The 18,922-nt window shown below is 37.1% G+C and overlaps 1 protein-coding gene across 1 annotated transcript in view; it reads left to right on the forward strand.

Annotated features, from left to right (window-relative positions):
• Positions 1-433: 433 nt before the first annotated feature.
• LOC122813763 (sulfotransferase 1C1-like) overlaps positions 434-18,922 on the forward strand; it is a 244,763-nt gene continuing 226,274 nt past the window's right edge. Inside the window, exon 1 of the mRNA XM_044086254.1 lies at positions 434-600. Within this exon, the coding sequence (XP_043942189.1) occupies positions 435-600 (166 nt within the window). The 5' untranslated portion in view covers position 434. The remainder of the gene's footprint in view (positions 601-18,922) is intronic.

Here is an 18,922-nt window from a genome sequence, read left to right on the forward strand (position 1 = left end):
TTAGCACTGCTCAGGAAGTTATTTCAACAGATGTGTCCAGTATCTCTCTATTCATAAAAGTATTTGTAAGACCAGTTCTGCCACTATCCATGAATTCCAGCTTTATTTCAAGGAGTCAGGAGATTATGTGCCCAGCTGCTGAAAAAAAAACAGTATAGAAGTAGAAGCTGTAAGATTCAAACCCAATTTTTTTAATTTCAACAAACTGACTCATAGCTTAATTCTTCCACCTCTGGCCTATACCAATAGTAGCTTTTTAGCTCTTTCATAGTCATTTGTAGTCATTAAAGCAAGTTATAATCTTCATCTAAGAGGAAGCAGGTAAATGAATGCAAAGCAACTAGAAAACAGTATGTGCAGTTATGTTTTTATTCTTAGTAAATCTAATCAGTTACCTCTTTCCCAGCATGGATTTACAGAACGTAACCCATCAGATGGACAAAATGACAAAAAGCTTGCCAGAAAACAGTTTCCGAAGGCTTTCTCTGAAGATGGTGCAGGGGGTACCACTGAGAAAAACAACTGCTGAAAATTTTGAGCCAATTGCTAATTTTCAAGCCAGGCCAGATGACCTTCTAATAGCATCATATCCAAAGGCAGGTAAGTAAAAAGGATAAAAGACAGAAAGGGGCACAAAATTAAACTTTTTTGCATTGTTTACTTTCTACAATAAGTACTTTATCGAAATGCACAATGTTTGCCATAGACTGAAAAGATAAATGAATGAAGGCAGACACAGGCATGAAGTACACCAGAATGAAAAACAGCACATAATTTATTGTGCAGTTAGAAAGTAGTTCACATCCTTGTTGTGGTGCAACAGTTAATAGCACAAGTACCTAAAGTGATCTTAAAGGTGACTATGTGTATTTATCAGTGGCCATGTGGGAATATCGTAGTTGGACACAGGAAGAAAATACTGTGCAAGAATCCATTTTGAAAGCTGCAAGGAATAAAACAAGTGCTTGTCCTTAAAATCATAGTGGCTTTTTGAAGTAGACACATTTAAAAGGCCTGTATCAGACCCAGCCTTTGGAGGCTGTATTGAATTTGGTTCTGATTAAAAGAGTAAAGACATGTGGAGTTGGCATGTTCCCTCAGAACCAGTGACACAACATATCATAGGTTACAAAAACAGTGCAGGAAATGTATACAATCAACTAAAGTTTAGAAATTACTTGAAGGTCATATTTAAGATGGACAATAACCTCAAAAATATTTTAACAACAAAGGTTGATGAGAAAAGGTAAGTGAAAAGCCAATACTCCAGAAAAAACATTAATAATAGAAGTAATGGGTCACAGTTCCAAAATCCATTGAAACACTAAAGCAGGATAAAAATATGCATGATATTTAAAGGTAAAGTGGTGAAAAAAAAGCATTATATTGTTTAAAAGTAATGACTGAAAGAGCAATGGGAAGAAAAATGGACTTTGTAGGCCATGGGGAAACATCGCTGGATGAGTGTAAAGAAAGAATTGAAGCATGAGAAAGGCATATCAGTGGTGCAACTGGTAGCGCACTCACCTTTTGGTGCAGGAAGACCAGTAGGATGTGGGTTCTATTTCCATTCCAGAGAATTGGATTACTGACACTGTAGTGCTGCACTAGGTGGAGATGTTGCTGCTCCTGAGTATGTTGTCCTTTGGATGAGACATTAAACTGAGGTACGATCTGCTTGACTTGGTGGTAGTTCAGGTGGACATAAAAGATCCCACAGCACCTACTGAAAAGAGTAGGGGTCCTTTATTTAAATACAAAAATAACTCTTATTTACAAAATATTTACAAATTTACAAATATTTACATATGTCCAAATACATATTTATAATTTCCTATATAATCATGCTGAATGTTTATCCCTATTAGACCCACACTCCTTTTTCCACAACCACCATCTCATTTTACTTAATATTGTTGCTAAAATCCATTTACCATTAAACATAATTTCATTTATTATTTTATTCCATATAACCCATATGGCATAAAATAACTTTTTGTCTATTCTTTTAACATATTCTTTATTTCTGGTTCTAAAATATCTATATTTAATCATATGCATGTTTATTTTATCTACTTGTTTTACATCTTTGAAAAAAATTTCTTTACATAGTTTTCCCATAACTTTTTTACTATTTTACATTTCAAAAATACCATGTTCCATAGTTTATTCTTCTTGACAATGTAAACAAATTCTGTTACTTTTCTTTTTATATGGCATATTTCCTTTTACTGACATTTTTTCTATTACCAGTCTCCACAAAAAAATCTTGACATTCTACTTTCTGATTATACCATTTGCTTCTTATTTTTATAGCTTTATGTTTTTTCATCTGTTAGATTTCCCATGGTTTTACAGAGTACTGTTTTATCATTACATTCTTATATCATACTTTTCTTTTTCTATATAATCAATTTTTGTTTTCCACAAAAATATGTTTTCTTGATAACATTTTATTTCTTCATTTATACATTCCTTTTCTCCTTTACTCTTTTTACCATACCCCAAAATTTGTCATATTAATATTTATACAGTTTTACTACTAGTCTCTCATCTTTTTCATTTATCCACTTTAGCATTTTGTACAAATTTAATGAAGCAGCATATATAACTGGGTCAAATAAACCTAAATCTCTTTCTTCTTTATTTGCATACAAAACTCCTCTTTTTATTCTTTAATCTAGAGCTCCATAGAAATGAAAATATTGGGGGGTATTCAATAAAGCCTACATGGTCATTTTTCACTGTTGCAGTGCAATGCGTACATGGAAAGTTTTAGATTCAGTAAACTCCGTGTAGAGGCGTGCACTCAAGCGCAAACACAGAAACTTTTATGGTATGCAAATTACAGCATAAGTAGCTGCATTTTATGCTAATGAAGCAAACAAACATGGTGGAGTGATTCAACAAACTGTAAAGCAACCATGTAAACTCTGTGCTCGTGATGACCATATATTCTAAAACTTTCCAAATACAGCCATGGAAAGGAGTGTACACTGAAACAAGAGCAAGTAAAAGGTCTAACATTTGTACAGAAATGACCTTAACATGTAACACCAGACACATTATGCCATAATTAGACAGGGCGAATGCTAGAAAAGTAGAGTAACAATACCAAACGTTTCTTATTAAGTAAATGAAACAAAATAAGTCACCGCTCAGCCGAATAAGATGCAAAGATTTATTGTAAAGCAACAGACTTCTGCTTTTCGTCCTGCTCCAATCACAAAACTTTCTCAGACAAGTTAATCACAAACTGCAATGCCCTTAAATACTTGCTAAACAAGCAATCAGATTTGTTAATTGAAAAAAGCTACAAGGTAATGTATCCAAGAACAGTTTGCCACTTCTATAAAGTTGTGTAAAAACTTATATATAAAAACATGTATATAGGAACTCCAGCATATAAAAACCTATAATCTATTTACACTTCTTCTACTGAACTACTACTTTAAAATGTGTGTGAATATGTAAATACTTTATTTCTAAGTAAAAATTAAAAATAATAATAGCATTACAATTATTTTACAACTAAAATTCTCTACCAGGTTTTAATTTAACCAGTAGAAAATAGGAATTGTGCTACAAACCGTAATACAAACTATCTAATGAGGCTCTTGAGCCTCAAAATACATTTAATCAATAAGTAGTCATTAAGACCAGGAAAGTTATTTGCATCTAAATGTAATTGCCAAACTAATTCTAATTTTTCTAGCAATAATGAAGTTGGACCTCCTAACCGGCACCATGTCTATCCCTTTAAAACTGAACTCATGTTCAGGGTAGGAGTCTATATGTTTGGCCAAGGCATTTTCGCATTTATTTTTGTTAATGCAATACTGATGCTCATATACAAGTTCCCTAAGCTTCCTGTCAGTTTTCCTGACATAGAAAGCTGGACAATGGTTGCACTTGGCCAAAAAAACTACCCCTTTGGTTTGACAATCAATTTTGTGGTTAATGTTAAATTTAGTGTTCCCCACAACAAAAGAAGACCCTGTGGTCATAAATTTACAAAATCTACACATATTGCATTTAAACATGCCTTTTCTAATCTTAAAAGGGTTATTGTCTCCTAAAATGACATTCCAACAAGAAATCATCTTTTTTAGAGACCATTCATGTGGATCTAACAAGTTGCCCTTTCACGACTGATTTCTTCTGTGACAAGGGATGAACACTTGAGTAGTGAAGAAAGGCATTAGAGTAAGTCTCCTTCCTGAAAATTCTGGAGATATAACAGGCTTTATTATGATCTTTTGAAAGTTCCACATCAAGATATGCTATCTTCTCAGTGCAAAAGGAAAATGTAAACTGTAGGAATGTAGTGGTGGAATTTAAATATGACAACAAATCTGTTGCCTTGGTAAAGTCTCCTTCAAATAAGATGAATATGTCATCCAAAAAGCGTGTGTAAAAGTGAATGCTTTTGGACACATCAATACTGTCATTCAATAGGAAGTGGTTCTCCCAGTGTGCCATTACTAGGTTGGTGAAGCTGGCCCCGCAAGAAGATCCCATTGCTATGCCAACCATTTGGAGATAGAATCTGTTGTCAAAAGTCACAAAGTTGCAAGATAAAACAATATCGAGCAGTTCACCCAGCAGATCCAATTCCTCCCGTGTGGCTCCATTTTTCTGCATAGTTGCCAAGGCCCATTCCATACCTTCACCATGAGGGATGGAAGAGTAGAGTTCTTTAACATCCACTGTTAGGAAATTTCTTTTGACGTGAAAAGTTAAATTATTAATCTTGTCAAGAAAAGACCAAGAATCATTACAAATTTGGTCTTCCAGTAAAAGATATTTCTTCATGTAAAAATCTGCAACCTTTGCACAAGCATATGTTATGTTGTTTCTTGCATCCACTAAGGGACGCATTGGGGGGTCTTGTAAGTTCTTGTGAATTTTAGGGATACCAATAAATATAGGCATCCTTGGGGCTGGCATCTTGAGGTAGTTAAACATGTGGACATCGATCCGGGCTTCGATGAACATGTCATTAATATAAACATTAATTCTGTTATCAGCAATGCTCATCTCATTCCTGGATACCTCCTCATAAGAGGCCATTGAGATGATCTTAATCATTCTGTCCACATAGTCATCTTTGCCCATGATGTCCAAGCCTCCCCCTTTGTCAGGTTGCATGATCCTAACTGGAGCCTCCTGAAGAATTTTAAGCATACCTTCTTCGTATTGGGTGATGTTAGGTTTTTATGATGTACATATGAGGTCTCTGTTTTAAAGCACTGCGAATATCCAATTTGCAAATCTGCTCAAATAATAATAGAACAGGATGAAGAGGGGCGTTATATACACTAGAAATACAAAAGTCCGGTTTGGGACTATTGTTGTGGCCCAACAATATTTTCAAATTCAAGCTCCTAACAAAACTCTTAAGGTCAATAAGTGTCCTGGCTAGATCTGCCAGGTCTGTAGGAACAAACTTGAATCCCTTGGATAATAAATCTACCAGTTCAGGTGCGATATCAAGGTCAGAGTAATTAAACATTTTGAAGTCTTTACTAGAATTAAAAATCACCCTGCAGTTGTTATTCACATTAGGAATAGTCATCGGCATTGGAAAAATCATTTCCTCCGATTCCTGTTCCTGTTCTGTTTCTTGCCATGAGCAGGGCTGTGATTGAATGCCCTGTTCTGAAAATTTGTATTATTCGCAGCTGTATGGTGAAGTGATTTGCCCGGTGGGTTGTTGTTGTTCCTATTACAAAGACATTCACTTCTCCTTATATTGATGTTAACTGTTGCTGCATTGTTGTTATCTTCCAAGAGTTCCACTCTCTCAGGTGAAATATTATGCCCAAGTTCTTGTGGTGCTCTTGCTCAAGTAGGTAATTCCCCTGGGAGGGTGGTGGTTTGGGGTAAGCAGTCCCCTGTCTATAATCTTTAAGATCCTGGTTTAATTTTTTAACTTTGGTGGTTTTCAGCATAGTCATATATTGGTCTATGCTGTTGTAGATTCTTTCATAATCAAACCGGTAACGTAAAAAATCTTGGTCTACTTTTATTGAATTGTCTAACACAGTTGTTTCCTTAATCAGCATGTCAATATTGCTCTGGTAGTGGGTGCATAACAATTCTAGTAACTCAAACCCATGTTTATCAAATAAACACAGTAACTCCTTATGAAACAATGAACCTTCGGCAAGCCCAGTTGGGTATTGCCATGACCTAAGCCCCTTTGTATGATTTTTAAACGCTGACATTCCCGGAAGTAAGCAACTTCCAGTTGTAATTTTCTTAACTTGACCAATTTCTGGTCAAGTTCTTGAAATTTAAAAGATAAATCAGTACCTGAAGGCTCCAAAACATCCGGGTTACTATTTTGTGTGCAGTCATCAACAAGTATAAAGTATCCATGTCGTCCCCATTCTGATTTTTCCTTTATACTTCAATACCATTGGAGTAGAGACAAGGACATTTTAACTTACACAGTGTTAGGGGCTGCTGCAGCTATTCTATATCTGTATGTGCTACAGGCTGAAGCCAATGCTGTTGATGCTATTGAGAACAGGCTAATGCTGTGAAGAAGAAGAATGTTCAGGCCCAGGGTAACTTTACATGTGCTACAGAGTCTACACAGTTGCTTTACAGTTTGTTGAATCACTCCACTGTGTTGGTTTGCTTAATTAGCATAAAATGCAGTTACTTGTGCTATAATTTGCATACCATGAAGGTTTCCTTGTTTGCACTTCAGCACTGCAGGTTGGACAGGGACACATTACAAGAAGTCTGTGAGTTCTGCTGCCCTCAACTCAGAGCCAGAGCCAACTGAGGGGATCCCATCCCAGTGAAACAAATGTATGTGTAGCCCTTAGAATATTAGCTACAGGTACTTTTCAAAGACCAAATGGGGACATGATTAGTGTGTTACAGGCATCAGCATCCAGGCTTCTCCACCAATTCCTGGATGCTAAGCTCATACAGCAAAGTGAGCAGATATGTTTTCCACATAGTTCTGAAGAGAGGACCAGCACTATGCAACAATTTTACCATGCAGCGCACTACGTTGAGGTACTGGGTGGCATAGACTGCAGTCATGTACACCTTAAGGCACCACTTGGTGAGCAGGGTAGAATCTACATTAACCGCAAAGGATACCACTCCATCAACTGCCAAGTCATGTGAAATGCCCAGGGAATTATCTTGAATGTACGTGCTGGTACCCATGGCAGTTATCATGATTCCCATATCTGGCACACATCACAGCTGTACCAGATATTTGATAGTGGGGACATCGCACAGGGCCATTTATTGGGGGATGCTGGCTATGCACTGGAACCATAGCTGATAACACCCATCAGACATGCACACACACACATCCAAGAAGAACACCATAATGAGACACATACTCCTAGATATATCTAGTGGAGACCTTCAGTATAATCCATGCACATATGCACAAGTATTCATGGTATGTGCTATGCTCCACAATCTGATCCTACAGAAACAGCTGCAGCAGGATCAGCAAAGGGAAGGGTCACACATCCCCCCACCAATGCCTAGGTCACCACAGCCGCAGTCAGGGGAGGACTCGGGGGGAGAACCACCAGCTGCTATCCCTGTAGGCAGACATAGGTGAGTTCAATATGCCCTTGCCTTGGCTAAAAGACAAAGCATAGCACATTCACTGACCACCTAGGTGCCTAATACTGTTTTCCTACTCACATACATATAATAAAATTGATGACAGCAACTCACACAACCTTTACCTTCACAAGTGTTGGCTGTGTACTGCTTGCATTAGACAAGAGTTAGCCCTGAACTAAAATTGTATCAACTGCTGCATTTGCAAGGTAAGTCCTGAATGTAGAGTGTATTCTTGAATCATATTATGGAATATCCTTGTATTTTGTAACTTGGTACAGTAATCAAGTACATAGTAGTGGATTTCTACAAAAAAGTAATTTAACATGTGGCAGCAGAGACGTATTTTACTTATATGTGTCCATTAGTAAGTAGTAGGCCCCAGGCATCAAAGATTCACATGGTCATACCTATGAAGAATACTGATGTTTCCTGCATGGCCTCAGTTTAGCAACATACCTTTGTACTGGTAAATCATCAAAGAGAAAAGTTAGAAAGCAATGATACACATTGCAGTTTCTGACTTCACAAACCATCTCAAGATCTAACAACACACAGGATACAGAACAAGGAGAGTAACAACAGCATCATATCCTTGTTGCTATACTAGTAACAGATTTGCTCCATCAGAAAAGAGCAGGCTATGCTTGTTTGTGCCATTACAGCAACTGAGCTTAGCCCCCCCCCCCTCCCAAAAAAAGAGTAGTGTAACCTTGTTAGTGCCATAAAAGTAAATGTTCTTTGTCCCCCTCCCAAAAGAACAGTGTACCATTGCTGCTGCCATAACACTAACTCAGTTATGCTCCCCCCAAAAGAACACTATATGCCTGTTTGCGCCATCCAACCTGGCCTTCAGTTTTTGGCAACTGCATGTCATAAAACTCCCAGTTAATATCCTGCCACATTTTAAGGCCAATGATTTGGAATGGCTTGCCAACTGCATGTCTCACAGTACTGGTCAGACAACTGATGTAGTACCAAGAAACACAGACATCTAAGACAGAGCTGTCTATTTGCAAGCATAATCATAACAGGTTGTGTGATCACTAACTGCTTTATGTCCGGATATAACAGTGAATTAAATGTACAAATCAGAGCTGATGGTTTAATAGCAGGTTGTGTGAAGAATAACTTGAGTTCTTTGCTGCAAAGCTGTTTGTGTGGCAAAGAGGAATAAGGCATCCATCCTGTTTTCTGAAGCTTTATTTGTGTGAGGGTTCAAATCCTGACCTCTGTCGAAATATCTGATGTATACTATCATTTTGTATTGTGTATGTCATACATTGCTTTTCCTCATTTCGTGTATGTTTCCCTTTTTGTTTCTTTTCTTATTTTTAATTCCACGTTTTGTGTAATAGCTCAAACAGTGGAAGTGGAAAACAAGCAAATTTCAGGTTTGGGCCATTTGGCTCTGTTTATCTGGTTACACAAAGTGTGGTGGACCACCTAGGAAGCAGAAAGCCAAAATAGAAAAATTATACATTCAATTAATGCTCTTGGTCATTGTGAAAACCCAGCCTAGAGTACAGATGGTTCTGGGTTGTAGTACAGAGTGCATACTAATAATATGAACGCTCAGCTGTTTGCACTGCGGCTCGCGTTTGTGCACTGCTTACCTATGCACGAACAGGTGCGTCCTGCATGCTTGTACACTTTGTTAACTATCCCTCAAATTTGCTGCTAGCTCTGTTATTCCAACAGCAATCACAATGAAATTCCCAACCTGAAAGGTAAACACTGATGAAACAGTTTCAAGAAAAATCATTTATTTTAGTATAAAACCAACAGTGAGTGCTTTCGTGGTTAAACAAACCACTTCATCAGACATAAAAACAGTAAAAAGCTGCATATATATATATATATATATATATATATATATATATATATATATATATATATATATATATATATATATATATACACAGAGTCACCAATTGCCAATTAACCGATAAACTAATAAAATTCCCTCCAAAAAATACAATCAATTGTCTAGGTTACAAAAAAAAGTTAAATACAAATACATCTTTGTGCCTTTAAAATAAAGGCATATAGCCATAAATTAATTACATTTTTTCAATCTTAAAACAGATTTAATATGAACACAGTCATTAAGCCCCATACATCTATGGGCTCCAAGTCTCAAAATCCATTCTAATTCGATATTCTCTGTAGTATAACTAATAGGTCCTAATCTACCATGATCTTGTATAACAGACAGAACCTGAAATAAGAAGGTATGTTCATTGCCTAATTAAAGAGCGTGTTTGGCAAGTGCACTAAAATGTTCACCCTTAGTGTACAATAAATATGATCATGAACCTTGTCCCTTAATCTTCTGTTGGTCTTGCTGACATAAAAATAAAAGCATTTCATACAATGATGATCCTTAAATAAGCTAAGCAAGAGGTAAGGGCAAAATCATCACATTTAACAGTAAGACAGGCGATAATACATTTAGTCCTCTATATCTGCATTAACTCTACTTTCAACAAGAATGTGGATGACAACTTCAAAGTAACTGTAGCAAGATTCAATTCCCCCCCAAAACAGTCAACTGATACAGACGTAACATTTACTTAAATTATTTTACTATGCAGCAGTATTCTAATGTTCATATAACAAAGCCTACCTTGAAGCTTCTCTTGTGACTCAGAAGGAGTAGCACACATGTCCAGCACATACTCGGATCCACTCTGCTGTGAGCTCTCCTGAGTGAGGATATTCACCAGGAACTATTCACTGGGGGTAAGAGGTGGTTCTGCAGTAGGCCCTCCCCAGGCTACTCTTTGATCTTGAGCAACTGCAGCTGCTTGCCTCCATAGTAATTATGCCAGTGGCTCTGTGATGCACTGGCTAATAGGTATGGCTGTGGTTGCCCACAGCATTTACGTTGGCAACGATTTTCTGCCATAGCTGAAGCCTCTCTGCCATATTGGCACAACCCCATCCCAGCAGAAATGCACCAGGTCATTTTTGGCATCACTGAATGGGGGTTCTTTACCTCAGTGACATTGTTTGTGTCCTAAAAGACAACAGAATGATAATACACATAAGGATTACATAACTACAAAGTAATTGTTTCCAGTTAAAGCAGTAAAGCAAGGCTGTCAGTATTACCCACTGGAGAAACATGAAACAGTCTACAGATGTGAAATGCTACCAAAAGGCAGGATGTAAAACAAGGAGAGTAGTACCAGCCATTTATCCTTGTTTGTGCCATAGCAGTAAATCAACTATGCTCCCCCACAAAAGAACAGTCCATTCTAGTATGTCATAACAGTATGTCATCTTTGCTCCCCCCACCCGCAAAAGAACAGTCAAATTAAACAATTTCTTAACAAAACATCTTTGAAATGCTAAAAGTGCTATCAAAGGTCCTGTCCCTGAGACGTTTGTACATACTTATCACACAGAATTCTATTGTCATGCATTGTCAGTCCTGTCTACCTCTGAAATGGCTTGACAAGCAAGCACATGCCATCATTACATTTCTAAATAATGCATACAGATAAAAGTGTAAAAGCCTTTGCTTTACAGTACTCTTAAATACATTTCAGTTTATGCATTAGGTAGGTAACAAAACAGGGGCGTACCTGCTGGAGTTCAATACTCCTCTGTAAAGCTATCTCTTGAAGAAAAAAACTTTAGTGAAGTGCTGCAAAAGTAGCAAGTCTCCTCACTATCAGTTTGGCTAGCTACACATTTACCTTTTTATAATGGAGTAGATTATCAATGGGGTGCATCTGTCTTTGTCTGTGTTTCAGAAATGCTAATTACAGCATAAGCAGCTGACTTGCATGTTAATCAACCAATCTGGTGGAGCTATTTAACAAGATATATAAAGCATCCCTGTAGACTCCATGCTGGTTAGTCCTGCAGATTTCAAATGTTGTGGGGTATAGACGCAGAAAGTCTGCACAGGCCATATCTTAGGATATGCTGTTGCTTTAATCCATTTGTGTGTGCTACAGGCTGAAGCCAGGGCTGCTGCTCTACAACCTCTGCCTGCTTCAGCTCAGAGATAGACCCAACTAAGGAGAACCCATCCCATGGGAAATTAAGGTATGTATTGCTCTTACAATCTTAGCTTCCAAAGAAAAACAGATGACATGCTGGTTATGTCACAGGCATCAGCATCAAGGCTGCTCCACCAATTCCTGGATGTTATGCTCCAATATGCCAGTGAGCACATATTATTTCCCATAGTTGTGGGGAGAGGGCCAGAAATATGTAACAGTGCTACCAGGTAGCACACTACCCTGAAGTACTGTGTGGCATGGATTGCACTCATGTAGGAAAGATGACACCACCCAGGAACAGGGTAGGGTCTACATTACCAGGAAGGGATACCACTCTATCAACCACCAAGTCATGTGTAATGCCAAGGCAATCATCTTGGACATGCGTGCTGGCAACCCTGGCAGTTACCATGATTCCCATATCTGGCACACCTCCAGACTGTAAAAGATGTTTGCTTGGACGATATCATACAGGGTCATTTACTGGGGTGCATGTTATGCTCTGGAATTGTGGCTAACAGTCCATTCTTGTATGTGCCATAATAGAAACTCACCTTTGCTCCCCAAACCCCCCCAGAAAACAGTCTATGCATGTTTGTACTATCCAACCTGCCCTTCAGCTGTTGGCAACTGCATATCATATTATGCACATTTAATATCAGCACATATTTCAAGGCTAATGATACAGAATGTCTTACACACTGCATGCCTCAGAGTAATGCTCAGATAATTGACCAAGAAACACAGAAAGGTAAGACAGAGCTGTCTATTTGTAAGCAATAATCATAACAGGTTGTGTAATCAGTAAGTGCACTACTTCCAAATAGAAAAATGCAATGTACAAGTAACAGTTTATGTTTTGGCATCACTGTACATTCTGTTGCAGTATTTTCTGTGCAGAATGATTTTGTTTATTTGTGGGAAAGCCATTTGTGTAAAAAAGAGGGATAATGCACCCGTCCTGTGTTCTAAAGGTGCATTGTAGTGATAGTTGAAATTCAGACCTATGGAGACATATCTCGTGTGTACTAACATTTCCTACTGTGTCTATCATAGAGTGCTTCTCCTCCTTTCAAATATTTGACCATTATTTATTTATTTTTTTTAGGACCACTGTTTTTGCGATGTGCCACTTAGTGGGTGTGCTCCTCATATATGGCACAACACTGATTGCAGTGTCCACGTTTGCTGTTACCTACAGAATTTGTATCGTTATTTCTGTCACTATTTTGGATTTTTCTTTTTAAATTCTTTCCAGTTTTGTATACAAAAAGGGGTTCAGTTCCCAATTTATTATGCACCCCCTCATCACACCGCAAAATATTCCAATTTTTATGTATAATACTTTTGACCTCGTTTACATAAGGGTTGAACCCCAATATACAGGCCCTGTCATATTTCTTATTGTTTTGATTACTATTAGTAGTCTCTTCGTTCGTCTCCATATCCACACAAAAACTGCAATCAGTGTTGTGCCATATATGAGGAGCACATCCGCACTACAGACAATATCAACAAAACAACAGTAAGGTTCAAAAAGGGCAACTGTCAGACCCAGTTTGTGATTTATCTAGCCATCTGTACAAAATGTCCGTGTTTCTACGTAGGAAAAACCGAGAGGAGGTTAAGAAACTGAATATATGACCATCTTTATTGTATAAGAAAGCAGGATACTAATAACGCCCTATATAGGCATATTAGGGATAATCAGACTTGTAATACTTTCAAGTTTGCAATTGTAGAGTGTGTAAAGATTAATCCTAGAGGAGGTGACATGAAGTGTATATTGGGGGAAAGAGAAGTGAAGTGGCAAATATTTTTAAATGCAGCCACTTACCCCAGATTAAATGATTGTATTCCCACCAAGCCCCTGTTAAGGGCCTAGAATGGGTAAGAAAAAAGTAATATTAATAGTAGGGTAGGTGTTGTTCCAAGTTAATTATACTCATCGAGCTACATATTTCCCACACTTTTGTGTGTTTATTGTGAGACACAACTAAAAGTTGTATTTTTTAACATTTTTAAGTTTTTATTCTTATTTTATAATGTAATTTTATTATTGAATATTATGAATTTTTACATCATGCGTAAACAGTAATATAACTGTTTAGTTAGTTTACTATGTATTTTCATGATTTTAAATGGTTGTTGTGTTATGAGAATCCATGTCAGGATGAGTCATTCAGTATCCATGAAATTAATATTCATGAGATCAAATTGTTGTATCACAGGATTGGGTAATTTGAATTAATTATTACTATTTAAAGGCTGTTAGTTTGAAAAATGGTGTTTCGAAGAAGTCTATGGAGGATAGATGAAAGCGCTTAACCTGATCTACCAATAAACGACAGTTTGGGTATTTTCTGTCTCTTTCCTTGGAACCGGACACTCATTTTTTACCAGCTATATCGCATTTATTGACTGTTAAGTGTTGGGTTTGACTGGTGTAGTACTTTTTTGACAGTTTATATGAAGTCAGAAATGTGATTCTGGGGTTTAATTAACCATAATGAGGAAAAAACTCATTATTGGCCATCAGTCTAGAAAAACTTATTTTGCAGTTTTGTGCAGATATTTTAGATTCTGTGAGCTTTGCAATTTGTGACAATTTATTAATTACCAGTTATTTACAGGATGCTTATGAGACATAACAACATAGAAAGGCTTTTTGATACAAGATGTATTTAGACAAGGGGCAAGTGACTGTTGATCTCAGAATTGTTGATAACTATGCCGCGGTGGTGCAGTGGTAGCATTGTTGCCTCACAGCAAGAGGTTCTCCCGTTTGATCCTTGGCTGGAGCACCTTCTGTGTTGAGTCTGCATGTCCTCCCCATGGTCGAAAGTGGTGTTCAAAAGACATGCGTGAATGGGCATGCCTTCATTGAAGGTTGGGCATTGAGCTGACACCTCGGCGCAGTACAAATCTACTGCCAATCATTAGCGGACCGGAGTTCCACTGTGGCGACCCCTAACTGGGAAAAGCCGAAAGAAGAACAACCTTGTGTGGAAAAATAGTGTTGTCATTATCTTCAGCTGCAGGTGTGCATTGATGTATGACTTTCAACCACAATCTTGTAACTTTTGCAGTAATGCTACTCAATTAATCAATGCCTCTACAAAATATCATTGTACTCAATATGGGAGACAGAGCTTCTTGCTGTCAAACTTTTTTCTACTTATCATAACAGTTCTAAACTCTTTTGGTTTGATTGTCTAGGAAGTCCAAAACAGAATGAACAATGGGTATCCCCTGCAGACACCACAGTGGTTGCTTCATCATCTGCAAAACCTACCCTTGCCCTAATGCCATCAGTCAGTTAAGCAGTAGTGATGGCACTCTTCTTAATGTGTCCCCACAAGTACATGTTTCTTTTGATTAGCCAACTACTGAGCAAGATTAAATGTTTTTCATTGTTTTCCTTCCAATATCAATATTTGTTTTTTTTTATTAATTATGAATGTGACAAGAAAGAGGGACAAGAGAGTTCTGTAATTAAAGGGATATGCCAAAGATAATACCACCTTGGGGTAAAGCAACTTAAAAAGAATAAGGATGGTGGCAATAAATAATGTTATGATTACTTCGCTCAGCACTGACAGCAATAATGCTTCATTATAGCACTTGGTTACATTTCAGTTATATCAACATTTATCCAAATGATATTCTTAGTTTACTACGACTGGGAAAAGAAGGCAGGATTTCTGATGCCTTAGCAGAAGGCTTCTCTGTATGGTCTTAAGGTACAGGCACCTGCTCTGGAATTTTAGCTTTTGTTAAAAATAAACATTCTACTGTTGCACATGTTGCAGATGTTAAGCTAGGCAGATGTCTTGGGTTGTGCATTCATATTGTTTCTGGGTTTCTCCACTTCTTAAATATTTACACTCTTACTGTACCACCAGAAAGAACATCATTATTTGAGAAACCTGCTCCTTTTGTTATTATAGTGTATTTTTAAGTGAATCAGGGATTTTAACCTTGATTTTACGTTTTAACCTTGATTTTACGTTTTAACCTTGATTTTACATTTTAACCTTGATTTTACGTTTTAACCTTGATTTTACATTGACAGAATTTGAAGTAGTTTTTACAAGAATATGAAACAGATATGTTGATTTGGGGATGGTAAAGAAAATCCACATTTTTTCCAGAGTGGAACTGAAATGAAATACATTTTTTGTACTCCTTAGATTTTTAGGAGGTACAAAGTTGTGGTTTGGCCTCTGTTTTATTTTCTGGACCATTTTATCATTTATATTACTTTTGTATGAGTATGTTATATTATTCAGTTGAAGGTGCCATAATATTAAACAGATAATTCAGTACAGAACATGGTTCTTATAGCAAAACATTATCCTGTATCACCAGCATAAAGATTTGTAGTTACCCTGGTCCATGGACAAGATTGTAGTTTCGTTGTTAAGCTAAATATGTCAGTGGATGTGATTAGGGCTGTGCTGATTTTTATAATACAAGTTCCAAGGAAAAAAGAGTTCCTTGAGGACTTAGACTTAACAAAATTCCTGTATGGAATAATGTTGAAAATGATCTTATGCCTGAATGGAACATCATTCTAGAGGAAGCAGGTTTAAAACTGGCTGCTATCCTTATTAATCCCAAATGAAAAATGTGGATCTGATGGCTAAGGAAAGTATCACTCTGGTATAGAAAGCCAGACAAATTGGATCACCTGACAGTAATTTACTGAAATTCCAGGAAGAGTGGTAGTACATGAAAGTAAAATCAAAGAAATTAAACTGAGAAAATGTTTACGTGACATTAGAGTTTGCAGGCAGCACCTTGAAGAAACTGCAATTTCTGACAACTCCAGAGAAAACCTTTAAAACAAATTTCCAGATCCCCAAAAGCACAAATTCAAACCTAAGACCCGTGGACATTTATCCCATATGTCACAAATTTCCCCTGGTCCTTTCCAGAATCAAAGCACCAAAGAACTTGATGCTGGTATTCACATTATGCAAAAGTGCCCATAGATTTTTCAAGGAGGCCCTTCTTCTATAGATCTGGACATTCACAATAGGAGAGAGCTGGAGAGGGGAGCTCATCTGAATTCCTCCCCTAGGAAGCAGAGACCACAGGTCACTCTGCAGGAGATCCCAGGTCTTTCTTACCCTTTGAAGGACCACTCTTACAAAGGGAAGAGAGAGATCTGAAAGGGCTACAGAACTATTACCCATCAACCACATTCCCAAGCTCCAGATGAAGGTCTGCAATTATTCCTCTGATCCCTGCTCTACTTTAGAATGGTGAGTTCTGGAAAAGGAAAGGACTTGCATCTCTCCTAACTGAAGTAAGCTTGTGGATACCACCATTGATTTAAAACTTTATGTGTGGAAACTGAACTTGACTTTTTTTTCTGTGATAAAACTGAGGCACTAGCAAGAACAACTAAGGCAGAGTTCACTGGAAAAGACCTCTGGATTTTTTTTCCTGCTATTATTGGGATTCTGAGTGTGTTTGAGAGCAAATGCAAAGCAGATATTAGAAGAGCTGTGAGTAGATGATTTTTCCGAGCTATGATGCAGAATTAGAATTGCCTAGATATGGTAAGGCCTTGCTGCTTCTAATAATGGTGACTGCCGAAAAAGCAATGACTATAAAATGGAAATCAAAATGTAAACCAGCTATATTAACAGTAGTGAATATGGCAACAGAGATAAAACAACTGAAAATGAGATCTTTAGAAAAGGTTAGGAGCAAAATGCATAGGAAAAAAATGGGAATTGTAGGACAAATACATACAGGGGAGGAATGAAGTTTTAAAGAAGGAAAGGCTTAAGTTATATAATGTTTGAAAATGATTAGCTAGAGTATAAGTGATATATAATGTTTGCAACTGGGAGTGTGTGAGTATGGGTTGTGATGTAAAATGCTTGCAACTAGGATTGTGTCAGCGTGTTTTGTTTTCATTTTTATAAATGTATGATTGCCTATATCCTAAGTGATGCTTTAATAAAGATGTTTCTTGTTTAAAAAAAACAAAACAGATTTTGAGACAGGTTTTGGTGCACGAAAGAGCATTCAGCACACACTGCAACTGCTTTATGAAGATGAATTAATTAATGGAAGATTGCATGATTTGTAGCAGTGTCTTATCCAAAGCTGCCAAGATTTTTTTGTATTCCCAAGCCTCAAAGAAATAAAATGTTCAGGACTCACCTTACAAACCAGTTTCTGTAGAGGGGAGGTGGTTTCACTGAACCAAGAATGATTTTTCTTGAATTTCAATAAAAAAATTAACTAGTGACACCATTTCACTTGTTCTGGACACATTGGATTTTCTCAAGAAAATTAAAACAGTTCCTTTCTCTGACAATTCTCTTTTGTTGACTATTGATGTAGAGGCAATTTACACAGTGATGCTACTTGAGTACTGTATTGAGGCTTAGAGGGATTCCATGACTAAGAAAACTACAGCCCTGCTAGGTTTGATTACTTTTATTTCTGATTTTCTTCATCTGGTGTCGAGTAATAACTTTTTTTTTTGGGGGGGGGGTTCAATAGTATTTAAAAGCAAAACTGTGGAATGGCAGTGGTTACAGTTATGGTCCCTAGCCTTGCTAACACTGCTTTGTCCAATTGAGAGAACAAAGCTGTGTAGAGTCCTGGAAGTACATTAAATGCTATCTGAGGTTCATTGATGATATTTTTATTGTATGGGTCTGAGGGTTCTTCTCAAAAAAATTTTTTTTTTTTTTTGCTTACATTGCATAGTGAACCTTTTTTTAAATTTACCACCCATTAGGATTTGCAAAAGGTGAGTTTTCTTGATTTCACCATTTACAAGCATCTGCAGTTACAAGAACTTCACCATGATTTATATCATAAGCATAACTAGGTTAATTTACTTCTTCATGCCAGTACCATGCACCCACAAATGACCAAATGGGATGTGAGTAAATCACAGGATATGAGGATTGTTTGGGCATATAAAGAAACATTATATTTTATGAAGAACATGCAGGACCTTCACTGAGAGTTTTTTGTGAAGAGATATGAAAGTGCAGTTGTTACACATATTCTTCATCCAATTAACCACCTTAAATGTATGACATGTCTTTATACAAACCCCAAAGAAAACTATTATGTGGTTTTGATTCTCTTTACACTGACCTAAGCAAAGAAAAGCTGAAAAATGTATAATTCTCATTTTTAGCAAAGATATCCATGAAATAAAAATAGTTATTTGAGATGTCTAGCAACAGGCTTGTTAGTAAGATCCTCGACCCTGGCCCTTATTTTGTTTTAAAAAAAGGCCTAAATATCAA

This window comes from Protopterus annectens, chromosome 10.part0 (assembly GCF_019279795.1).
Source record: "Protopterus annectens isolate FY-2018-M chromosome 10.part0, PAN1.0, whole genome shotgun sequence".
Lineage (NCBI taxonomy): Eukaryota > Metazoa > Chordata > Ceratodontiformes > Protopteridae > Protopterus > Protopterus annectens.